The sequence below is a fragment of the Dama dama genome, chromosome 9, assembly GCF_033118175.1.
Source record: "Dama dama isolate Ldn47 chromosome 9, ASM3311817v1, whole genome shotgun sequence".
In the NCBI taxonomy this organism is placed as follows: Eukaryota; Metazoa; Chordata; class Mammalia; order Artiodactyla; family Cervidae; genus Dama; species Dama dama.
Genome location: NC_083689.1, coordinates 21,868,190 through 21,894,229, shown reverse-complemented (window position 1 = coordinate 21,894,229; position 26,040 = coordinate 21,868,190). Strand labels below are relative to the sequence as shown.

The 26,040-nt window shown below is 48.2% G+C and overlaps 1 protein-coding gene across 1 annotated transcript in view; it reads right to left on the bottom strand.

Moving 5' to 3' along the window:
* The window catches only part of RFX2 (regulatory factor X2), an 89,911-nt gene that overhangs the window by 28,297 nt on the left and 35,574 nt on the right, over positions 1-26,040 (bottom strand). The window contains exons 2-5 of the mRNA XM_061150579.1: positions 12,671-12,783; positions 10,068-10,157; positions 7,808-7,887; positions 6,171-6,432 (exon numbers count right to left, since the gene is read on the bottom strand). Coding sequence (XP_061006562.1) covers positions 6,171-6,432; positions 7,808-7,887; positions 10,068-10,157; positions 12,671-12,775 — 537 coding nt within the window. The 5' untranslated portion in view covers positions 12,776-12,783. The remainder of the gene's footprint in view (positions 1-6,170; positions 6,433-7,807; positions 7,888-10,067; positions 10,158-12,670; positions 12,784-26,040) is intronic.

Below are 26,040 nucleotides of genomic sequence, written 5' to 3'. Positions count from 1 at the left end.
GCACTTTCACAGCATCATCTTTTAGGATTTGAAATAGCTCAATTAGAATTCCATCACCTCCACTAGCTTTGTTTGTAGTGATGTTTCCTAAGGCCCACTTGACTTGTCATTCCAGGATGTCTGGCTCTAGGTGAGTGATCACACCATCGTGGTTATCTGGGTCATGAAGATTTTTTTTGTATAGTTCTTCTGTGTATTCTTGCCACCTCTTCTTAATATCTCTGCTTCTGTTAGGTCCATACCATTTCTGTCCTTTATTACACTCATCTTTGCATGAAATGTTCCCTTGGTATCTCTAGTTTTCTTGAAGAGATCTCTAGTCTTTCCCATTCTATTATTTTCCTCTATTTCTTAGCATTGATCGCTGAGGAAGTCTTTCTTATCTCTCCTTGCTATTCTTTGGAATTCTGCATTCAAATGGATATATCTTTCCTTTTCTTCTTTGCCTTTAGCTTCTCTTCTTTTCACAGCTATTTGTAAGGCCTCCTCAGACAACCATTTTGCTAACAAAGTAATGTTCAAAATTCTCCAAGCCAGGCTTAAACAGTACGTGAACCCTGAACTTCCAGATGTTTAAGCTGAATTTAGAAAAGGTACAGGAACCAAAGACCAAATTGCCAACATCTGCTGGATGATCAAAAAAGCAAGAGGGTTCCAGAAAAACATCTACTTTTGCTTTATTGACTATGCCAAAGCCTTTGACTGTATGGATCACAACAAACCATGGAAAATTCTGAAAGAGATGGGAATACCAGACCATCTGACCTGCCTCCTGAGAAATCTGTATGCAGGTCAAGAAGCAACAGTTAGAACCGGACATGGAACAACAGACTGGTTCCAAATTGGGAAAGGAGTACATCAAGGCTGTATATTGTCACCCTGCCTATTTAACTTATATGCAGAGTACATGATAAGAAATGCAGGGCTGAAAAAAAATAAAAAAAAAAAAAGAAAAGAAATGCAGGGCTGGATGAAGCACAAGCTGGAATCAAGATTGCCAAGGGAAATATCAATGACCTCCGATATGCAGATGACACTACCCTTATGGCAGAAAGCGAAGAACTAAAAAGCCTCTTGATGAAAGTGAAAGAAGAGAATGAAAAAGTTGGCTTAAAACTCAACATTAAGAAAACTAAGATCATGGCATTTGGTCCCATCACTTCATGGCAAATAGATGGGGAAACAATGGAAACAGTGAGAGACATTATTTTGGGGGCCTCTAAAATCACTGCAGATGGTGACTGCAGCCCTGAAATTAAAAGATGCTTGCTCCTGGAAGGAAAGTTATGACCAAACTAGACAGCATATTAAAAAGCAGAGAGATGTTACTTTGCCAACAAAGATCCATCTAGTCAAAGCTATAGTTTTTTCAGTAGTTATGTATGGATGTGAGAGTTGGACTATAAAGAAAGCTGAATGCCAAATAATTGATGCCTTTTTTGGAGAAGACTCTTGAGAGTCCATTGGACAGCAAGGAGATCCAACCAGTCCATCCTAAAGGAAATCAGTCCTGAATATTCATTGGAAGGACTGATGCTGAAGCTGAAACTCCAATACTTTGGCCACCTGATGTGAAGAATCGATTCATTGGAAAAGACCCTGATACTGGGAAAGATTGAAGGCAGGAGGAGAAGGGAATGACAGAGGATGAGATAGTTGGATAGCATCACCGACGCAATGGACATGAGTTTGAGTATGGTCCAGGAGTTGGTGATGGACAGGGAAGCCTGGGTTGCCTGCAGTCCGTGGGGTCGCAAAGAGTCGGACACGACTGAATGACTGAAAGGAACTGATTTGAGGCTCGATTTTTCTATAAACCTAAAATTCTTTTAAAATGTCTCTTAAACAGATAAAAAGTGATGATGAATTATTTATTTATTCATTTATTTATTGTTTTGGTTGATTGCACGATCTTAGTTCCTTGACCAGGGGTCAAACCCACTTCACTTGCAGTGAAAGCACTAAGTCTTAACCACTGGACTGCCAGGGAAGTCTGATGATGAGTATTTTAGAGAAAAATAGATGTGCTTTTGCTGGCAAAATGTTTCCTGTGGTATTTGGACAAAGGTCTGTCCAGGGGGCAAGGTAGCCTCTAGCAAAAGCCCAGTAGGCATATGAGCTCGCCATCAAGATATCCTGATCTTCCCTGAAAACACAGGCTACAAGAGAAGAGCCGTTTTGCGGCTGATGATCCATTGTGAGCTGTGAGGCCACGTGGATGGTGCACCAGCCCCGTGGGCCACCAGGAAGGGTGCCATGAGAATGGAGGGGCCCGCGTGGGAAGCCAGGCCAGAGGAGGCATGGATGGGCTCTCCATCAGTCTTACTGAGTGTAGACGGAAGCTAGTCCCTCACAGACACATCTTTTTGGAGTGATCACGTGACGGTCTTCTCGGTGAGCTGGACAGAGGATGTGAGATTTAGCTCCTCTATACCCGCGAGTGCAGGTGGTCAAAGCAAGGATGTTTGCTGGGGTCCTGAAAGCAGGAGCTGAGTCTCCAATGACTCAGACAAGAAACTCCTAGGATTTCAAGTGGCATATCTCAGAGATGTCTGCTGTAGCCTGCACACTGCAGAACTTGAATCTGTCATCCCAAGGCCCCAAATACTGCAACTAAAATATATATATTCTTTCTCATACTCTTTTCCACTTGGGTTTATCAAAGGATACTGAATATAGTTCCCTGAGCTGTACAGTAGGACATTACTGTTTATCTATTTTATGTATAGTAGTTTATATCTGCTAATCCCAAACTCCTAATTTATCCCTCCCCCACCCACTTTCCCCTTTGGTAACCATAACTTTGTTTTCTGTGTCTGTGAATCTGTTTTGTAAATAAATTCATTTGTATCATATTTTAGATTCTACCTATTGTTGTTCAGTTGCTAAGTTGTTTCCAACTCTTTGTGACCCCATGGACTGCAGCACACCAGGCTTCTCTGTCCTTCACTATCTCTCTGAGTTTGCTTGAACTCATGTCCATTGAGTTGATGATGTCATCCAACCATTTCATCCTCTGTTGCCCCTTTCTCCTCCTGCCCTCAATCTTTCCCAGCATCAGGGTCTTTTCCAATGAGTTGGCTCTTTGCATTACGTCACCAAAGGTTTGGAGCTTCAGCTTCAGCATCAGTTCTTCCAATGAATATTCAGGGTTGATTTCCTTTAGGATTGACTTGTTTGATCTCCTTGCAGCAAGGGACTCTCAACAGTCTTCTCTAGCACCACAATTCAAAAGCATTAATTCTTCAGTGTTCAGCTTTCTTTATGGTCCAACTTTCACATCCATACATGACTACTGGAAAAACCATAGTTTTGACTAGACAGATCTTTGTTGGCAGAATAATGCTTTTTAATACGCTATCTAGGTTTGTCACAGTTTTCTTTCCAAGGAGCAAGAATCTTTTAATTTCATGGCTACAGTCACTGTCCGCAGTGATTTTGGAACTCAAGAAAATAAAATCTGTCCTGGAAGAGCAGGGTAGGGTGTCAAAATACAGACTGTATATGGATTTTCAATCAATGAAAAAACTTGAAACCCAGATATCAGACCACAGTGACAGGGCAGCCCAGGGTCTGAGCTGCCTTTGTTTGTGGTGAGGTGGTATGGACCACAGAGAACATCATGACCGACGACTGCAGTTGGACTGTGACCCGTGACCCTAGTTTATTCACTAGTATGAGTCGATGCAGTTTGCTGATGCGGAGGCGTCATGTCTGTGAGGAACACTCCCGACTGGACAGCAGCTCCACGCTCAGGTCTGCCAGCCAGTCCTCTGAGGGTGTGCTGAGGGCCCTGCAGGGAGCAGGTGGGGAGGCACAGGCTGGGGGTGCCCGGAATGGCGGGGCAGACGGCGCCCACACTCTGGACATAGAAAGGAGAGGCCAGCGAGACTTGGGGGGCCTCTGATATCAGGGTGACCCTGAAACACATCAGGATCGAGAGAACAGGGATGAGCCTAGAGCATCCCCTTCTACTGAAGATTAGGCCTCCACAAAAACAGGAAGGTATTTTTTAGTTGACCCATTATATCAACAGTCTAAAGAAGAAAAAGCACACGATTGTATCGATGAAAAGAAAGCATTTGACAAAACTCAACATCTAATTATGATAAAGACTCTCAGAAAACTGGGAATAGAAGGAAACGTCCTCAAACTGAAAAAGGGCATTGTGAAAACCCTCCAGGTAACATCACTTCGAGATGAAAGACTGAAGCTTTTCCCTAAGGGATATCCACTCTCACTACTCATATGCAACATCGTACAGGACGTCCTGGGCTTCCCAGGTGGCGATAGTGGTAAAGAACCCATCTGCCAATGCAGGAGATAGAAGAGACATGGGTTCGATACCTGGGTTGGGAAGATCCCCTGGAGGAGGGCACGGCAGCCCACTCCAGTATTCTTGCCTGGAGAATCCCATGGTCAGAGTAGCCTGGTGGGCTACAGTCTATAGGGTCGCAAAGAGTGGGACATGAATTAGCACTCACAGGATGTTCTAGCGAGTGCAGTAAGGCAAGAAAAAGAAATAAACGTCATCCAGATTGGAAAGGGGGAAATAAAACTGTTCCTATTTGCAGACCACAAAAAAACTCTCAGAACTAAAAAAGTGAGTTTGGTAAAGTCTCAGGAGGCAAAGTCAAGAGCCAGAAATCAACTATATTTTCATATATTAGCAATGAAGAGTTAGAAATTAAAAATCAATACCACTTACAATAGCTCCAAAACCAAAAGATACTTAAAAGATGTCAATTCTCTCCAAAATGATATAGAGCTTTAAGGCTATTTAATCAAAATCTCACTAGGAATTTTTTTGTAAATATAGATAAACTGATCTAAAATTTATATAGAATTGTAAGAGAATGAAAAAACACTTTAGAGACTAGGAAAGAATATTTGCAAATCACAAATCTGGCAGGGGACTTGAATCCAGAATATACAAACAATTCTCAAAATTAACAGTAAGAAAACAGATAACACAGTTAAAATAATAACAATAAACTTCAACTGACACATCCCCAGAGAATAGATATATGAAATGCAAAGCCCATGAATAGGTTCTTGCCATCACTAGTGATTACGAAAATGCAAATTACAACCACTGTCACCGCACACTGATGAAAATGGCTAAAACAAAAGATGCTGACGACATCTGAGAATGAAAGCTGCTGGCGACGAGGTGGATGAGAGGGGCTCACAGCTGGCTGGGGGAGGAACTCAACACTACCCAGAAAAACATGGGTGGTTTCGGATAAAGTTAAACAGGTACTTACCATAGGAGCAAGCAATCCCACTCATAGGCGCTGATTAACCCCAGAGAAAGCAAAACATGTGTCTACACATGTGAGTACTTCTAGCTGTTTTATTCAAAATCATGAAAAACTGGAAACAGCCCAGGCGGCCCTCGGCTGGTGAATGGATGAATGAGCTTTTGGGTAAAGGAAGACGACGGAGGAAGAGGAAGGAGCCAGTGACTCACACAACAACTGGCCGGGATCGCCAGGATCCACACTGGGGAAATAAGGGGCCACAGTGGGGATCTTGGGGAAGATCTCCCCCTGACCAAAGCAAAACTGCAGTGCTGGAGGACAGACTGACGGCTGGCAGGGCTCGTGGGGGAGAGGACGGTGTCCCTACCAAGAAATACCCAGGGAGTTCTGGGGCAACGTCCTGTGCTGCACCCTGATGCAGGGACAGGCAGCCGAGTCTGTGCGCATCAGAGCTTGTCGCTGTGTGCACCCAAGGGGTTCACTCTATTCTGTGCTAATTTTAAAAATAAGAGTAAGTATGGGACATAGGGTTTTCAAAGCAGATACATTTCCAAAGCAGGTGAGCCATGGTTTGGGGCAGGGGCAAGGTGTGCCCGTACAGCTCTGCGTTGGTTCAGCCCAGTTCCGCAGGGAAGGGCTGATCTCCACCTCCTAGAGGCTGACAATGATGACCTGATCATGCTGGAACACCAGCACCAGTAGCACCCACCAGCACGCAACGTCGCTCCCAGCAGCTGCCTGGCTACCACTCTCTGTCTTTACCAAGGGAGAGCCCCAGGTTCACAGAGGGGGCACCTGTCTGAGGCCGATGGGGCCCAACGCCCGTGGTCCCAGCTGCCTTCTACTCACCATCCTGCTGCTGTTGGGGGTTTAACCTGCCCTCTCCAGAGCCCGGGACGTACATACCGTAGCCGGCGACGAGCGGGACGTGTGGGCCAGGGAGTGCCTGCTGCCGTCCATCCCCCCGTGGATAAGGTAGGCTCCCGCGCTGGAGACGATGGGGCTGCCCCCGACATCCATGGTGATGCCCACCATGCTGTGGGAGGGGACTGCGGGCGGGGAGGAGCCTGCCACGGTCACCTGGGCGCCGCCTGGGGCCTCAAAGTAGGACGCGGCGCTGCTGGGGGCATACATCTGAGGCTCGGGGTTGTAGGAGTAGGCCGTCCGCCTGGTGGAGAGAGAAGAGGCGTCGTGTCAAAGCCGGGGCCCAGGGCACCGAGCGCGTGGGTAAGTCAGCCACGGACTGTCAACACAGCCAAGGTCACAGCCTGGGTCTCAGAAAGCATGTGGAATCCCGGCTGACACAACAACTGGTCATTTACAAACCGCAGGTGCGAACTGCACGCGGGGGCCCCCTGGGGGCATGGGGCGGGACTGCACCCGACCCTGGTAACGGGGAGGGCTACCCCGGGGATAAGATGATGTAAAGTCTCCCACCCACCCACCCACACACAGAGGCTCATGGGCACAAGTGCGTGTAAGGACTGTGAAGCTGAATACACCCGATGTCAGTGTCCTGCAGTCACAGATGCAGTCACCACTGGCGGCAGGGAGTGGGACGGGGAGCCCGGGTGAATGGTACAAGGGACTCTGGGCTCATTTTGCAGCTTCCTGAGAATCTAGTTCTTTCAACTCAGAAAGTCAGTCTTTTTTTTTAATGTAATTGCTTAATAAAAAGAATATCTAAAGGATTCCAAGAATTCATCTGATGTTCCTTTAACATCTGGATCAAATCATTAACCATGTCCATTGATGTCCAGCCTGCTGCAGTGAAAGGCAGTCAGTAGGGGTTTTTCCTCAGGGGTGACTGAGGGAAGGCCCCTTCGGGGGGGGAGCGGGTAGGGCGATCCCTCCTATCCTGGGGGACATCATCTCTGACCGCAGTGCAGTCAAACCAGGACGCTACCACCAGAGTGCCGCCCAGAGCCTGCTGAGGCCCCAGGGTTCACCCATGCTCCTCTGTGTCAGCGCTGAGCTGTGGACACTCAGGATCCCAGCAGTCACATCTCTAACCACAGTCAGGCCCCCGCACTCTCCCAGCACCCCAAAGTGGGAGTCGTGAAACCAGAGTCAGAAGCAGGCACACGGGCGCATGCCGAGCAGCGAGCTTCTGGGAACAACATCATTCTGCCCCAAGCATCACAGAGTTCAAAAGCAGAGAGCCCTGGACGTCCTTGACAAGTAGAAGATCAAGTTCTCTAAACATCAAGATAAGCCAGAGGCTAACAGAGGCCAGAATGAAAAAGCAGAGATGGAAATGGTTTCTGGGTTTCGAAGGTGGGCTCTCCAGACTTCAAGGGTGGATTGGAGTTTCTGTTTTTTAAACTGCCTTTCCTTGAAGTAAAACTACAAAGGCCTATGATTTCTGATATCTCCACTGGGCTGTGATGTCCTAATGGGGGTGTAATAGCTGGGTCACCCCACCAGGAGGTGAAGGGAGAAGATTGTGGGCAAACCCATCGCCAGGGGAGCTCAGTAGGCATGGTGGCCAGGTGGGTTCCCTGCAAACCCCTTCCTGGGGAGGGGAGAAGACACCCACGTACAAGGCTCCGTTGGTGAAGACGGCGTCCCCGCCCTCCACGTACTGCACCTGGGGGGGGTACACGTGCTGCACCGGCTGGACCTGAAACAACAGCAGACACTTGGTGTTACGCGGTTTCCAGATTATTCAGGTGGAAATATCTCCTATCGCCTTTTGTGAACACTTAGTGCGTTACACTTGTCCTACCCCTGGCCGGCACTTCTAAAAACTAGGAGAGACAGTCATGTCGAGGTCACATATTCCGCATTAGCCCAGACAGGGATTACCGCAGTAGGTTGGGGCCCCCATTCCAGGTGGAGAGGAGCCCAGCTGGCATCTGGGGGCCGAGATGCAGAGTAGGGAGGGGCGTTGGTGGTGGTGATGGTGACTGGGGTCTACTGGCCACTGGGCAGAGGGGCCGGTCCTGCCTGACGGCGGACACCAGAGATGTGGACAGAACTGGGACCTTGGAGTGTGATCCCACTCCCCATTACTCCCATCCTCCGGCAGGGCAGGGGTTCAAGTGGCTCACATGCTCTATCACCCCCGCGCCAGCAGCTGGGTTGGGGGAGGGGCCTTGGGAACCCCCCTGGGGAGAGACTGAAGGTCTGAGCAGAATCAGTAGGAGTGCTGGGCCTGGAGTGGGGGTGGGGGTCTGCGGGTGGAGGGCGGGGGCGGTGGGAAGATCCCTCCCTCCTCTGTCAGTCCACAGCCTCAGCTGATGACCCCTGGAGGATGCAGGCTCTCTGATGGAGCCCAGAGCTCTGTGTGGGGAACTTCAGGACTCCGCTGTGGAGGGAGGCTTAGTGGATGCCTGATTCAAGCTCACTGGGGATGAGGAAATCAGGGTCAGGTCTCATCATGGCCTCTCTGTAGACCTTTGTGCAGTGGCGGGACTGGATCGACTCCCACCTCTGAGGACACAACCCAGGGACATGTGCACACACATAACCCCTCTTGCCTGTAGGGGGTGGGTAAGATGCAGAGGTCAGCCCAGAGAGAAATGGTGGACACATGCCCAGCCCCATGGAACAGGGGAAGCTTCTGGAATCACAGAGCCATGGTCACACCCCTCCCTCGAGGAGGTGAGGCAGAGACGCAGGGTCCCTGCTGGGCACCCCCAGAGCCTTCGCTCCTCCTCCTGCTGCTGCTGCTGCTGCTAAGTCACTTCAGTCGTGTCCGACTCTGTGTGACCCCATAGATGACAGCCCACCAGGATCTCCCGTCCCTGGGATTCTCCAGGCAAGAACACTGGAGTGGGTTGCCATTTCCTTCTCCAATACATGAAAGTGAAAAATGAAAGTGAAGTCTCTCAGTCGTGTCTGACTCGTAGCGACCCCATGGACTGCAGCCTACCAGGCTCCTCCGTCGATGGGATTTTCCAGGCAAGAGGACTGGAGTGGGGTGCCAGTGCCTTCTCCTCGCTCCTCCTACAGGAAACCCCAAATCACACAGCATCAGGCAAACCTCTCTAAACACCCTGCTAATCTGAGCAGAGCCCCTTGAAGGGAGAGGTGTGTCCTCTGGGGTCTCGCCATCTCCAAACTATGCTCCTAGGTCCTATTGCTTGGGAGCCTGAACAAATTTGAATTCAGCATCTCGCATAGAGCAGGAGTTGGCAAACTCTGGTCCTTGGGTCACATCTGGCCCGCCTAATCTTACAAATAAAGTTTTATTGGCACATGGCCACACCATCCCATCCACGAGAGTTGCATGGTTGTGCTTGAGACCATCTGGCCTGCAAAACCAACCAAACAAACAAAAAGCACTGTGAGGCCTTTTCCAAAAAAGGTCTGCCGACCGCTGCTCAGATCACGCTGCCTCTCTGAGCTAATCATCTGGGCTGTGATCTGGCTGCTGAGCCCACACGTTCAAACTCTGTTCTCTAGTCATTTAACTGCTCAAGAGGCACCTGTCTGAGGGTCCAGCACTTGCCTATGGGTGGGTCTACCTCTGCTGGAGGCTCCATGTTCCTCCTATTCAGAAAGCTCTGGTATCTGCCTGCGTGTCTACAGCTGCACCCAGCTCTACCTAGCGGCTCACTTGTGCCCCAAAGGCTGAAGATCTGAATGAATAAAGATCATCAGCTTTCTTGGCTTGTAGCAAACTATCTGCACCGACAGATTTTTTTTTTTAAATGCTTCCAAAGAGCTTCCTGGTAAGGAGCCAAACATGCCACACAAAAGGAAACAACGAAACAGGAAAGCAAGTACTGCCGTTCGGATGGGGGCCCCCAGGCATGCCATGCCAACCGTGCCCCCTGCCCCCTGCGCTGTGGTTACCTGCTGCGGCAGCTGCTGGCCTCTGGGGAGGGAGAGCGGCTGCATCTGGGCCCCTTTGGGAGCCGAGCCCGCTGCCTGGACCAACACCCTCTACAAGGGAAGGAGAGAGGACGTTTAGGCTCATCATACGTGAGTCCTGAAAACAAATACAGCTCACAGCCGGCATGACTGTGCCTGCTGCTGCTTAATGGAAACGTAGGTGGAGGGGGGTGGCGGTAAGAAGGAGGGCACACACATGCCCCCAGCAGCTTTTTCTCCTGGGGATCTGTAGTCATCAGGGTGATGTGGGCTGAGAACTGGGTGCTGTCCGCACCACCTCCCCCTGGACAAGCTGGGTCACACCCCACCCTGTCAGTTCACCCTCGACCTGCCCCCGCTTAACACACAGGAAGAAAGGAAGCCCAGAGTGGTCACTGCTAGGTCGCAGTCCCAGCATCTCAGTATTGGAAGTTCTTTAACCCAGACTCAGGCCAGCCCCTTCCTGGGCTCCATGGCTGCTCTCTGGGCCCCCGGGCCGTCTTCCCAGAATGGCTCTCTCACTTTGCTGGAGAACGGGTTGGACGGACAAAGCTAGGAAAGCGGGAAGGATCAAATGCACTCCCGAGGGGAGGTAGGAATAGGAGGGATCTGTTTCTGTGAGCCTGGGGCTTTGGCGCGGACTGTGATTCTGTGATTGGCCTCGTGGACCCTGTGCATCACCAGGCGCAGTAATTCTGCAGGGTTTGGCCTCAGGAACACCACTGCACTAAGAATTCAACACACTTAGCCCTCCGTGAACTCACCCCCAAAAACACAGAGAACACAGATGGGACAGAGATCAACAGGATGGACGGACAAACCCGAAGTGTCCATCCACACAGGGGAGCACCCCTCAGCCAGAAAAAGGGGAGAAGCCCAACTCTCAACACAATGTGAATGGACCCCGAGAACATGATGCTCAGTGAGAGAAGCAGGCACAGGACACACAGCATGTGATTCTATCTACATGAAACGTCCAGAACAGGCCGATCCACAGGGACAGAGTGGATTCCTGGTTGCCAGGGGCTGGGGGTGAGGGATGGAGGGTCATTGCTAATGGGGAGGGGGTTTCTGTTTGGTAGGATGAAGATGTCCTTGAACTAGCCAGAGGTGGAGGTTGCAAAACACTGTGAATGTCTTAAACACTGCTAAATTGTTCACCTTAAAATGGCAAATCTTGTGTCATGTGAATTTCACCTCGAATAGAGAAATAAGAATTTTGAGGATTTACAGGCACACACTCCAAAGCTGAGGCATCCAATATGGAAGACAAAAGCTGTGTATCTCTGTGGCCATTGACATTTACTTTGATTTAAATGAACTGCAAACTTCAGTTGCTCTGCGGCACTGGCTACACTGCTGGTGCTTGGAGCCTGGTAGGGCTGGCGGCAGGACACTCACACTGCGCGGGCAAGTTCTCCTGGATGGCGCGGGACCGAGAGAAGTAGGAGGCGTGCACCATGGGGTGGACGGAGCAAGAAAGCCCCTTACTGGGGAGGCACTGGGTGCTCACTCTTCAGGAAGCCTGCAGGCGAGACAGGCGCCCAAGGGGTGGGGGATGCAGCCACTGATGCTGGGCTGGGGGGCTGGACCCATCTCCAGCAGGGACGGGAGCCCTGGAGCCTGGGACGGACATGGAGCTCATGGCAGAATGCTGGGACCAGTCTGCCTGCACTCGCCAGAGTGAAGGCGGCCACCACCCAGACCTGGGCCACCTGAGACTGGGGCTGGTGAGAGGGACCCCAGGGAACAGGGGGTGGAGGGCCCATGCATCAGGTGCGGTAGGCAAGGAAACAGTGAGGCCACAGCCACAAGTGATCACGGTCTCTAGGTACCCATGCTGGGGTGGCCACACTTCTAAGAAATAAGTGCCACACGTGCCTGACTACGTGTTCCAAACTGAATAAGTGGTGTTGGTGTCTATCTACTTGCTTTTGCTGAATTATGGGTTTTATTTTTCTTTTTTGCTGGTACCAATTATCTCCGTCCCACTCCTAATTTTCAGATTTGTAAATCACGGATAGTGGGCCTCTGCACATGTCTACCATTTCTGGTCTGCTCCATTACCTTCAGTTTCATGCAGAATTATGTTTATGTCTACCTTCTGATGTGTTCCAAACTACTGTGGAAATCTAGAAGTTGGGAGAAACTTGACGTGAAAATTCTCTGCAAATTTGAAAGAATATGCCACTTCTAATGCTAGATTCGATTATGAACCAATCCTAAGAATTCTCATTTCTGCGTAGAAGGCTCACTTCCAAGGTACAAGAAAACTGCCGCTAGCAGATGAGAATGAAGTCGATCAGAGTCTGAGAGGGGCTTTGGTTCTGAGTTTGGATCATTTCACCAATTCCTTGGTGGGGCCTTTAAAAACAAATGGTGAAAAAGCCAGATAACATGGGGAGAGGAAGGAACATGAGGGTGCATTTCAACAGCAGCAGCCGTGGAGGTGAGAAGTCAATTCAGAAAAATAGAGATGCCAGGCTCTGCAGATTTAAATGCTTTTTGAAACCGTGGTGGATGTGTCCCCTGGCTGCACTGGTTTTCCCGGGGCTGCCTAAGCAACAGGCGGGCTGATCTGTTACCTGTGGGGAGGCTGTCACTGGCTGGGCCACGGGTGCCTGGGCAGCCGCCGACGAACACAAAGCCACGGAAGCCGGAGAATCCGATCCACTCTCTGAGTTCTGCATGCTCAGGTCTAAAGAGAGGCGGAGAGAGAGTGAGGGGAGGGTGGAGAGAGAGTGAAGGGAGGGTGAAGAGAGAGAGTGAGGGGGGCATGGCTGCCATCACGAAGCCTGGAGAGGCAATGTACAAGGTAAGTGAGTGAGTGGCAATGACCAAGTTCAAATGCAAGGATCCTGGCAAGACTAGGTAAGAAAGAGGCAGGGGGAGAGAGGCTTTGCAATTATTTCATAAGAAGACAGAAGGGAGGGGCAGGAGGTATTTTTCCCAATAGAAACCTGAAAAATAGTCCAGCAGGAATTCCTGAAGGACAGGTGTGGGACAATGGCGTTTCCCTTTTCAGTCACATCAAGCTCGACTATTTTCAAGGGTTTATGCAATTTTTAAACCATTTATGGAGAAAATTAAAAGCTCTTGTTGGATGTTTGCCATCTGGGGAGCTACCACACCCCACTATAAGTGCATCCTTTGAGGGCAGGGTGTCCTCTTGGCACCTTGGCCAGCAAGCAGGTGTCAACGAGCAGGCCAGTGAGCAGGAGGTCTGTGGGACCTCCTGGGCCGGGTCAGGGATGGAATAGCACCCCTGCACCCATCCCCCAAGTCATGACCACCACAGACGTCCCCAGATACCAGTGTCTCTTTGGGGGCGGATTCAACACCAGCGAGAAAAAAGGTGATGGCAGAGGAAAGAAATGGCACCTTCCTTTGGGCTGGAGAAAAATTCTCAGGCATTTCAGCAATAAGAAAAGGTGCCTTCTGTTCCTCTGTCCATGAGAAAGTGTAAAAGTATTGATATATTTCTCTGCATCCAGGTGCAGACATCTCTCAAATGGGTCATTTAAAAGTTCTCTACCTGGATGAAACTGGAGCCCATTATACAGAGTGAAGTAAGCCAGAAAGATAAAGAACATTACAGCATACTAACACATATATATGGAATTTAGAAAGATGGTAATGATAACCCTATATGCAAAACAGAAAAAGAGACACAGAAGTACAGAACAGACTTTTGAACTCTGTGGGAGAAGGTGAGGGTGGGATGTTTCGAAAGAACAGCATCTATACTATCTATGGTGAAACAGATCACCAGCCCAGGTGGGATGCATGAGACAAGTGCTCGGGCCTGGTGCACTGGGAAGACCCAGAGGAATCGGGTGGAGAGGGAGGTGGGAGGGGGGATCGGGATGGGGAATACATGTAAATCTATTGCTGATTCATGTCAATGTATGACAAAACCCACTGAAAAAATAAATTAATTAATTAATTAAAAAAAAAAACTCACAAAAAAAAAAAAAAAGTTCTCTACCAAAAAATTCATGTAACCACAGCACAAAGTGGCAGATGAGATTCACTCCAGGAAAATGCTCTCTACATTAAAAAAAATTTTTTTTTGGCCATGCAGCAGGGCATGTGGGATCTTGACTCCCCAACCAGGGATTGAACCCATGCACCCTGCAGTGGAAGCATGGAGTCTCAATCATTGGACTGCCAGGGAAATCCCTCTCGTTACTTTTTAATAAACACTAGCTACCATAAAGCTGCAAGAAGCAGTTCAATCAGCAACTGCAGACAGAGGAGATGGCTTTGTGGCTGCACACAGCTGTCTCATCTCTGCCCTGTCCCCTCCTGGCTACGGCTCTGAGCATGTCCCCCCACGAGTGGAGGGTCTGGGCTCCCAACTCCCGGGGAGACCTGGACAGCATGGCACACACCACGGTGCCCAGGACACACTGCCAGAAACTGTCTGTGTTTCTCTGTAGCCCCAAGAGTCCCACCTCCAATAACAAGTAGATAATTTTTTAAAAGCCTTTTTAAAAAATTCAAAGAAAAACTGATAATAGATTTAAACAATTTGCCTAAGGGAAGCAGAAAGATGTGCATGTGTGTGTGTGTGTGTTTGGATCTGAGAGTGCTGGCTAAATTCCATCTTTATTGACTATCCCAGGTCCCTCCCGCGCCCCACCCCCATGCCTTTGGTACCACAGGAACCACTTGATGGACTGTGGCCGTGCCTGTGGCATTTTTCTATTTCCTGTGACCTTGACTCAGTTCTCACCACCAGAGGTCCCCAGATCCATGCAATGACTGCTGCCTCATATGCTCTTTGCCTCTTTTGGAGGAGGAAGAGGAGAAGACGGGAGGGAGAGGGACAAAGGGGGAAGAGGAAGAGGAGGGCGAGGAGGAGGGGCTGTGAATTTTCAATCTGTATTTGCCGGGTCTCCAACTTTCTCTCCTTCCTGATGAAACTCACTTTTGGAATTATTCCATTGGAATTTGCCTAACTTGTGGTCTTATATTCATGGTTTTCTCTGACCATTTAAGCCAGTCAGTTACCCACTCTGTACCATTCTGTTCCCATCTGAAGCCAGGAAGTGGGTAACTTCAGTGGCACTAGGAGGAAAGTGAGTCAAACTCTCCATGAAATGAATCTACTAGTGAGAAAGTGAGGAGGCTGACTTCACTGAGACCAGTTCCTCAGTCCATAGTTAAAGTCTTATGGAGACAAGGAGAGGCTGTGAGTGAGCTGGGATAGATGGTGGGCCCATGCTCTGCTTACTGTGGCCAGAATGTGAGTTAGTCTAACACACTCCTGACCAGGATGCAGGATCTGTCTATCACACTGTATGGCATTTAGTGAAAAAGTTGGCTTAAAACTCAACATTCAAAAAACTAAGATCATGGCACCTGGTCCCATCACTTCATGGCAAATAGATGGGGAAACAATGGAAACAGTGACTTTATTTTCTTGGGCTCCAAAATCACTGCAGATGGTGACTGCAGCTATGGAATTAAAAGACGCTTGCTCCTTGGAAGAAAAGCTATGAAAAACCTAGACGGTGTATTAAAAAGCAGAGACATCACTTTGCTGACAAAGGTCTAAATAGTCAAAGCTATGGTTTTTCCAGTAGTCATGTATGGATTTGAGAGTTGGACCATAAAGAAAGCTGAGAGTCAAAGAACTGATGATTTTGAACTGTGGTGTGGAAGACTCTTGAGAGTCTGTTGGACCGCAAGGAGATCAAACCAGTTAATCCTAAAGAAAATCAATCCTGAATATTCATTGGAAGGATAGATGCTGAGGATGAAGCTCCAATACTTTCGCCACCTGAGCCAAAGTATTTGGCAAAGAGCCGACTCATGGGAAAAGACCCTGATGCCAGGAAAGATTGAAGGTAGGAGAAGAGGATGACAGATGATGAGATGGTTGGATGGCATCACTGACTCAATGGACATGAGTTTGAACAAGCTCCAAGAGATGGTGAAGGACAGGGAAGCTTAGTGTGCTGCAGTCCTCGGGGTCACAGAGAGTTCAACATGACTGATTGAACAACAGCAACAAATGTCATTCAGACCAGAGTTGGCAGACTTAAGTCCCAGGTTGGACTTATGGGCCCACCTGATCTCTATTACAACTACTAGACTTTGCCATCATAGCACAGGAGCAACCGTGGCTGACACATGAATGAATGATCTTGGCAGGGTTCTGATAAAACTATTTATAAAAACAGGCAATGGGCCATGGTTGTTGGTCATTGGTCCACATAATTTGGGTTTGATAAAGTGGTGTGGTTTTGGAAGACATAGAAAAATTACACTGTCTTGATTTGAAGCCTGAGGCCCACAGGCCTTCCATCCAGCACCTCATTCCTGAAGCCACATCTCACCAACATGACAGGACTTGGGGGGACCCCAAAGGGTGACTCAAATTGGGAGAATGGTGAAGTTTCTGACATTTAAAGACAAACAGAAATATCAGACATTGGTCTTAAACGCCAACCATGGTCTTCCTGAAGCTTGATGATGCTGCTGCATGCTCAGTCAGGTCCGACTATTTATGACCCCATGAGCTATAGCCCGCCAGGCTCCTCTGTCCATGGGATTTCCCAGGCAAGAATACTGGAGTGAGTTGGCATTTCCTTCTCCAGGGGATCTTCCTGACCCAGGGATCGAACCTACATCTCCTGCACTGGCAGGGGAATTCTTTACCACTGTGCCAGCTATCCTGAAGTTTATGAAGCCACAATGAAGGCCGATTCATTGAATCCCAGAACTCCAAAAGCCAGGGGTAGCCATGAAAACTCAGGATGGGCAATTGGGCACAGCTCACTTTGGGGGGCTGTAGTGGGTTGAAGGGTGTCCCCCCAAATTCATGTCCTCTTGGAGTCTCAGGATGTGACCTTATTTGGAAACAGTGTCTCTGCAGATGTACAGAAGGGAAGGATGGAGAGATCACAGGGGATGAGGGTGGGCCCTAAATCCAGTGATCGTGTTCTTAGGAAAGCACACACAGGGAAGAAGGCCATGGGACGTGGGAGGCAGAGACGGGGGTAATGCAGCCACAAACCAAGGATCCCGAGGCCTCAGAGTTGGAGGAGGCAGGAAGGAGCTTCTCCTAGAGCAATCATGGCCCTGTCGACACTCTCTGGTCTCTGGAACTGCAAGAGGATTGTTTTTTGGTTGTTTCAAGCCACCCAGTGTGTGGTACTTTGAATGGCATCCCTGGGAAACCCACACAGGGGTCTGTCTCCCTGTGGTCCACGCCAGGAGGTGCTGGGGTCCTGCTTTAGTCCCAGGCACATTGTATCAGGTAGCTGATACACATTTAGCAAATGAATGAACACCAGTAATGCCTCAGTATTACATCTGACACTTAATGATAAAAACTTATAGATGGTATTTCAGATAGTGAGAGTCTATGATGGCACTTTATGAAACAGATAATGATACATGGAATTATTATTTCAAGAGACAGTACAGTTGGGAAATACAAAGAAGTTCATAGAGGTTTCAGAAAAAGTACAAACCACTTGGTTATGTCAGGGGTACCTAGGACTCTCCTGGGAAGGATAATGACTCTTTGAGACCAAATTCTCTGCCTCCCCAATTCATCCTTTGACACTGGGATCAGAGACAGAATGACAGACGCCGTGTGGGTCAGTCTGGCTGCTCCCGTATATGAAGACACAACATGCCCATCTGCAGAGTGTGATACACTTCCTTCCCCACCTAAGATCACAAAGGTTGTAGGTTGCACATAAGCTCATCCAGTTTCCTGCAAAAATGTTTTATTTGGGTCCATTAATCAAGGGCTCTTAGCACATCAAACTTTAGGTTTTTTTAAAACATGGTTTTTCAAAGGCATGCAAAAGAAACACTGGCTTTCAGTAATGGAGCAGCAAATTGGCTGGATTAAACCTTCTGCAGAAAACAACTATAAAATCTGGGCAAATTATTTTTTTAAAGCAACCATTTAAGACACTGGAAGGTGACCAGAGCAGGAGGACCCTGCCAGGGAGCCCACCCTTGGAAGACCACTGCCACAGATCGGACTGCCTGGGGACTCTGGCTTTCGCCTGGGGGTAAATCCCCTGTCCAGGAATGCTTGTTTGGCAGAAAGCAGCAGCCTGGGCATCTTGAAGTGTAAAAGGAGAGAGTCCACAAAGTCAGGGGGAATCTTGGAAGACAGAGAGCTACAGAGAGGGTGAACCCCCAAATCTCACTACAGAGTACACCAAAACCTTTAGTCAATTGGCTAAACACCACACATGTGGAGGAGACCTGGGGGTCTTGGAGAAAACCCAGCAGTTCAAAGATGAAGATGCTAGGAGGAGATTTCAGCTGCTATTCACGGCAGGAGGGCAGTTTGAGTCCAGCCAAGTTAAAGGCCATCAGGGGGACATGGCAGAATTCAGAGTTTCTGTAACATATCACTCATGGTGTCCAGGACCCAATAAAGATCATGAGCTCTGAGAAAAAATAGGAAATTGTGATTCATACCCAAGAGAAACAAAAAGAGAGAAATCAATTACAACCAAGCTAAGATAATCCTGCTGTTGCCGATAAAGCATACATACTGTGTGACTCCAGCAATATGACATTGTGGAAAAGGAAAAGCTATGGAGACAGTAAAAGATCAGTGGTTGCCAGGAGCTGGTGGAAGGAGGAATGGATAGGAGGAGAGAGGGTTTTCAGGGCAGTGAAAATACTCTGTGGCTTCCTTGGCCACATACTTCTGTGGCTCAGCAGTAAAGAATCTGCCTGCCCGTGCAGGAGACACAGGTTCGATCCCTGGGTTGGGAAGATCCCCTTGAGAAGGAAATGCCAACCCACTCCAGTATTCTTGCCTGGGAAATCACATGGACAGAGGAGTCTGGGGGCTACAGTCTGAGTGGCCCCAGTCAGACTAGGAGTCTGAGTGGGCTACAGTCCATGGGGTCACAAAAGAATCGGGCATGACTGAGTGACTAAACACCACCACCAGAAATACTCTGTAGGATACTATACATTTGTCCAAACCCACTGAAAGTACAACACCAAGAGGGAACCCTAGTACAAAGTGTGGACTTTGGTTAATAATGATATGTTAGTTTTAGTTGCTCAGCCGTGTCTGATTCTGGACTGTAGCCTGCCAGGCTCCTCTGTCCATGGGATTCTCCAGGCAAGAATACTGGAGTGAGTTGCCATTCTCTTCTCCAGGGGATCATCTCAAACTAGGGATCAAACCTGGGTCTCTGGCATTGCAGGCAGATTCATTACCGTCTGAGCCCCAGCGAAGTGTTAGTATATGTATACTATCAGTTGCAACAAATGTACCATCTGGTGAGGGATGTTGATAATGGGGGAGGCTGTGCAGGTGTGAAAGCAGACAGTATACACAAAATTTCTGTACCTTCCTTTCAATTTTGCTGTGAACCTAAAACTGCTCTTTTAAAAATCTAGGAATAAAAAGACTGACAACCCTCTATTTAAAAACTGACATGACAAGAATGGAAGAGAAAAGAAAAGGAAAAAATACACAGATTGCCAATGCCAGGAATGGAATGAGATATAGCACTACAAATCTCACAGAAATTAAAATGATAAAAGGGAACTATGATGAACAACTTTGGCCAATAAATTTAACAAATTAGATCAAACAAACACTTTTTTGAAAAACACAACAAACCCAAACTGACACAAGATGATATAGAAAATGTGCAGTCAGGGCTTCCCTGGTGGTCCTGTGGTTAAGAATCTGTCTTGCAATGCAGGGGAGAACCAGTTTGATCCCTTTTTGGGAAGATCCCACATGCTGTAAGGCAACTGAACCTGTGTACCACACAACTGAAGCCCATGCTCCACAATTACTGAAGCCCGTGCGCTATAGAGCCTGTGCTCCATGACAAGAGAAGCCACAGCAACGAGAGGCTCATGCACCTCAACTAGAGAAAGCCCTCACATAGCAGTGAAGACCCAGCACAGAGAAAAAATAAAAATTAATTAAAAATAAATAAACTATAAGTTCTTAAAAAAAAAGAAAATATATGGTCATACAAAGAAATTGAATACATGATTGAAAATATTCCTACAAAGAAAAGTCCAGGCACAAACAGTGTCACTTGTGAATGCTACACAATTAATTACACAAATTCCACAAGAAAATAGAGAAAGTAATACTTCACAACTCATTTCATGAGGTCAGCAAAGTCCTGATACCAAAATTTGATAAAAAAAAAATAAGAAAAGTATTTAGACCATTATCGCTCATGAGCACACTTACAAAAATCATAATAAAAATAATAAATCAAATCTAGAAATATATAACTAATATAACCCATACTTACATTGTCGATTGACTTTTCTAATGGTGCCCCAGCTCTCTTCCTTCTCAGTTGATTTTTGACAAAGGTGTCAAGGCAATTCAACAGAGAAAGGACGTCTCTTAACGAATGATATATACACATGGGAAGAAGAAAACAAACGCACTTCGACCCCTGCCTCACACCACACACTAAAGTGATTTTGAGTTAGATCACAGACTTTTACATAAAAGTTAAAACATGATACATTAAATTTCACAAAAATTTAAAACTTCTGCTCATTAAAGATTTCATCAAGAGCCAAAATTGTTAAGTCCCAGTCTAGGAGAAAATATTTGCAAAAATTGTATCTGACAAAGGGCTTTTATCCACAAAATATAAAAGTTCCCTATAACTCAATAATAAGAAGACAATCTAATGGGCAAAAGACTTGGATAGGCACTTCACAAAGGTATACAGATGCTCCATAAGTATATGAAATAGTATTTAACATCGATAGTCACTAGGGAAATGCAAATCAAAACTACAATGAGATGTCACGAAACACTCAATGACTAGAAGGGCTAAAAGAAAAATTTGACAACCAATGTTGTGAGCACATGCAGAAACTGCAACTCTCATACACTTGTGGGGATGTCACATGATACCACCACATTGGGGAAAAGGTTTGGCAGTTTTCTAGTAAGTTCAACCTACCCTTTAAGCCAGAACTCATCTCCTGGATGTTTATCCAAGAGAAATGGAAACATATGTCTTCAAAAAACGCGTACTAGCACATTCATAGCAGTTTTCTAGCCAAAAGGGAGAAAAAACCCAAATGTCCATCAGAAGAATGAATCAGAAACTGCAGATTGTGGTAAGTTAATGATGCAGAGCATAATCCCTCAAGCAACCACTGAACACACACAAACACAGCCAAAAAGCTGATGGGGAAAGCAACTCACTGATAGAAAAGTATGAACTGCTGATAACACATGGGTGAATCTCAAAATCATTACATGGAGTGAAAGAAGATGGATCTGAAAGAGTATGTTCATAATACAGACTGGCTAATTAACACAAGGTTAAAGAAGACTCAGAGAAGCGCGGGCACCAGGGCTGAGAAGGGACAGGGGCACTTGAGAGGGCTGGATGGACATGTTCTCTATGTGTCAGGGCGTGTATTACATGGAAAATCCACCTGCCCAAACTGGACAGCTAAAGATTTCCATTTATTGTCTGTAATTTTTTTTGATGTGGACTGTTTTTAAAGTTTTTATTAGATTTGTTACAATATTGCTTGGGTTTTATGTTTTGGTCTTTTTGGCCACGAGGCATGTGGGATGTGGGATCGTAGCTCCCTGACCAGGGATTGAACCCACTTTCCTGAATTGGAAGGTGAAGTCTTAATTACTGGACCACCAGGGAAGTCCCTATTGTCTGTAAATCTTAACCTATAAAAAGCTTTCCTAGCGAGTGGAGGAAGGGGAAGGGGTGTTTGCACAGGGGCACAAAATGTAGCGTGCTGATGACTGTTGAGGCTGGTGGTGGCTACTTGGGGTACATTATCCTGCATGTTTCTCCATCTATTTGCCATGAAGTGATGGGACCAGATGCCATGATCTTAGTTTTCTGAATGTTGAGTTTTAAACCAACTTTTTCACTCTCCTTTTTCATTTTCATCAAGAAGCTCTTTAGTTTTTCTTTGCTTTCTGCCGTAAGGGTGGTATCATCTGTGTATGGAGATCCAACCTGTCAATCCTAAAGGAAATCAGTTTCCTGAATATTCATTGGAAGGACTGATGCTGAAGCTGAAACTTCAATACTTTGGCCACCTGATTTGAAGAACTGACTCATTGGAAAAGACCCTGATGCTGGGAAAGATTGAAGGCAGGAGGAGAAGGGGACGACAGAAGATGAGATGGTTGGGTGGTATCACTGACACAATGGACACGAGTTTGAGTAGGCTCTGGGAGTTGGTGATGGACAGGGAAGCCTGGGGTGCTGCAGTCCATGGGGTCGCGGACACGACTGAGCAACTGAACTGAACTGATCCTGCATGTGGATTTTGTTGATGTTTGCAAATTCCATAACAGAAAGTTAAACCAGAAAAACTCATCCTGCTATTAGTTTTCAGTCACAAAGAATGAATGCCGGCTCCTGCCTTTCTCCACAGCACTGGTGATGAGGTAGCAGCCCACAAAGAGGGGACCAGCAGTTTCAGGGGTCCTTCTGGAAGGTATGAGGCGAGATCAGGGTGATTGACACCCCCGGGGGCTGTGAGAAGGTAGCCAGCCTCGAGGACAAGGGCAGCAGACATCACACACAATGTGAAGTCTTCTGTATTTCCATTTTCCTGCTCACCTGGGTCAGGCTCATGGGTGACTGCAATTAACTTGGGTGGCTGAGCATCTGCTCTGAACTTGAACTTGTGATCAGAACTAGGAGTCATTCCGTTGCGTCTTCCTGCTTGTTCTACCACACTCACTCGTCCTCTCTCCTGTTCTTCCCCAGGACAGGACTCAAGCCTTCTTTCTCTGACGGCTTTCCATCTTCGGCCGCTCCCTGGAACAGGACCCGTGGCCCAGCCTGGCCAGGTTGGCCCAGAGCTCTGTGTGGCTCAGAGACACGCCCAGTGTGTTGTTTATAAGCCGAGCATGGTTCCTTTGTCGTGTGCTCCAAGATAAGGGCAGGCTTGAGAAAGTGGAAACACGCAGGGCCATGGGTGCAGCTTTCCCCTCCTGGGCCGGCCTGGCATTTAGAATGCACGTCTGACCTGCTGGAGACACTGCCCAGAAACACCCACCAGTGGGAACAGGGGCGAGGGTTCCTGAGCATCTGTGAGGGGACCCAGTAGAGATCCACCGTCAGCAGCCCTGGATCAGGGCCTCGATGAATGAATCTGCCCGGGCACAAAGGGAAGAGGCTTCTGTTGACAGAAAAATACTCTGGTTACCTAGCAACCAGTAATGACAGGAAAGGAAATGTAGAAAAAGCTGAGGGCAATTTCTGGGCCCAGTTCCTGGCCCGGTGCTGACTCACCACGACCTGAAGCAATGGCCTTTCTATTCCTGCTCCTTCCCGAGCCAAGCAGCGGGATCACCTGCCTTGCATGGGTCTCTCGGCATTTAGCAAGCTGCTTGTCATCTCTGGGTAATTAGGGGAGAGCAAGCCCGCCGGGGTTTGGTTCCCTTTGTTCTGAATGGCCAATTAACTTCCACTCTGGGGCTTCCTTTGTGGCTCAGCTGGTAAAGAATCCACCTACAATGTGGGAGACCTGGGTTTGATACCTGGGTCGGGAAGATCCCCTGGAGAAGGGAAAGGCTACCCACTTCAGTATTCTGGCCTGGAGAATTCCATGGACTGTATAGTCCACGGGTTCGCAAAGAGTCAGACATGACTGAGTAACTTTCACTTCACTGGGGAGTCGCAGACCTTTTACTCTTATTTGGGGAGAGACACGTGGTCTCTGCTGGTACTTGAGGGCATTTGATGGCACCTGGGTCCATTGGTCCCCAAGCAAGCAATTCATGCCTTCCCTACGGACGAGAAGCCACAAGTCCAGAACGTTCTCAAGAGCATGGGTTGTCTTGCACCCCGGGGTCTGACTTGACACTTGTGTTGACATTCGCAGAGTTGTTACGGGGACCAGAAGAATCAGGTCACTTTGCTGCTCATGGGTCCCCTCCAGTCTGAGGCCAGGTCTGGGGAGCAAGCCATGTGGGGTCTACATTCTCAAGTGGTCCTGCTGGTGTGTGGCCCCTGCTGTGGGCTGGTTACCCAGGGGAGACCCGTATGCTTGCAGAACAAAACGCCCATCTCCTTTTTGCTGAAAAGTGGATCCTGTAACACTCCATCAAGGAGATCAAACCAGTCAATCCTAAGGGGAATCAACTCTGAATATTCATTGGAAGGATTGATGCTGAAGCTAAAGCTCCAATACTTTGGCCACCTGATGAGAAGAGCTGACTCACTGGAAAAGACCCTGATTCTGAGAAAGACTGAGGGCAAAAGGAGAAGGAGGCGAAAGAGGATGAGATGGCTGGATGGCATCACTGACTCAATGGACATGAGTCTGAGCAAGCGCCGGGAAGACAGTGAAGGACAGGGAGACCTGGTGTGCTGCAGTTCACGGGGTCGAAAAGAGTCGGACAATATTTAGTGACTGAACAACAACATAATCATCCATGAAGGTGGAAATCACATCCTTTCTATCTTTGGCACTCCCAGCCCCCTCTGCTCAGTAGGCACTGATGCAGGCTCCCCTCTGTGGACAATCGGCAGGTCATTCTCTGTGAGGGCTGGCCCAGGCACTGTGGGTGCTGCTGGCACCTCTGGCCCCCACCCACCAGATGCCAGGAGTACCTCCCCCACCCTGAGTCTCTAGACGTTACCGAGCATCCCTGAGGCAGGGGACAGGGTTGCCTCATTGGAGCAGCAGTGTCCTCAGGGACTGTGCAGCCTCTGGGACATGAGACAAATGGCGCTTGAGAACGACAGACTCAAAGACAGGTTGAGAATAGGGACAATGACAGAGCGGGCCCTGCGGTGACCCAGGTCCCAAATGGCTGAAATTCTGCCAGATGACGGGTGCAGAATGAGGGGGGGTGGAAAACAACTGGACCCTTTAAAATCTACCCACTCTTTCTAAGCATCAAAATTTCAACTCACATCAAGGGAGACCCATCATTGGCCTAAACCTTTTGGATGCCCTGGCATTCCTCAGTCAATTCTCAGTTTTTTTTGTTTTTCCTTTTGCAGCCATGGACTCTGAGGGATCAGAACTGGCTCTGAGTCACTCTGGAATGAAGTATCTTCAGAATTCAAATTCCTTTTCCTTTTGGTCAGAACTGGGCTTCTGTCGCTGTTTTCGTGACGCGAGCCAAGCCATCCCTCCTTCTCCAGCAGAGACAGGATCAGGCCCCAGCCCTTGAAATTGGCCATCGGAGGCCTCTAAGCGCGATGCCAGGGTGGGAGGCAGGCAGGTGCTCAGCCAGTCCCAGGGGTTGGAGTCGAGTGGGACACGCCCCTCTGAACTCCAAGGACCATGACCTTCCCCCCCACATTGTAATGGGGCAACAGTCTGTCACTTCCCTCTTAAAGAGACATGATTTGACTATGAATGTAAAAATTGTCCAGACTTAGGTATGGTTACCTCATCTGGGATGTGATCTGATTTTAGTTGCCACTGACAATGTTACAGAGTCAGCGGAAAACGTGAATCAAAAAACCATCAGCCTGGAACTTCCCTGGTGGTCCAAGGTCTAAGACTCCGTGCTCCCAAGGCAGGGGGCCCAGGCTTGATTCCTGGTCAGGGAACTAGATCCCACATACTGCAACTAAGACCCCACATGCCACAGCTAAGATCTAGCACGGCCAAGAACAAACAAACAAACAAAAAACCACACCAGCCTGCCCTGACATTCTCACCCAGCAAATGTGCTTCTGGAAATCACTCTAATTCCATCCCCTAGTAGTAATCACTTAAAGTGCATGAGACTTGGGTTCCAGGGAATTTCCCCCTGCTTGGGCAGGGGGAGGCCCCCCAGAAATTCAGCACATCAGCCACTTAACTGTTCCAGGAGGGGGATTGCTGAGAAGTGTCATCTGCTCACCCAGGTACACATGCATCCAAAACACACACGCACGCACACACACGCACACACGTGCACACACACACACACACACGCACACACGCATACCCATACACAGGA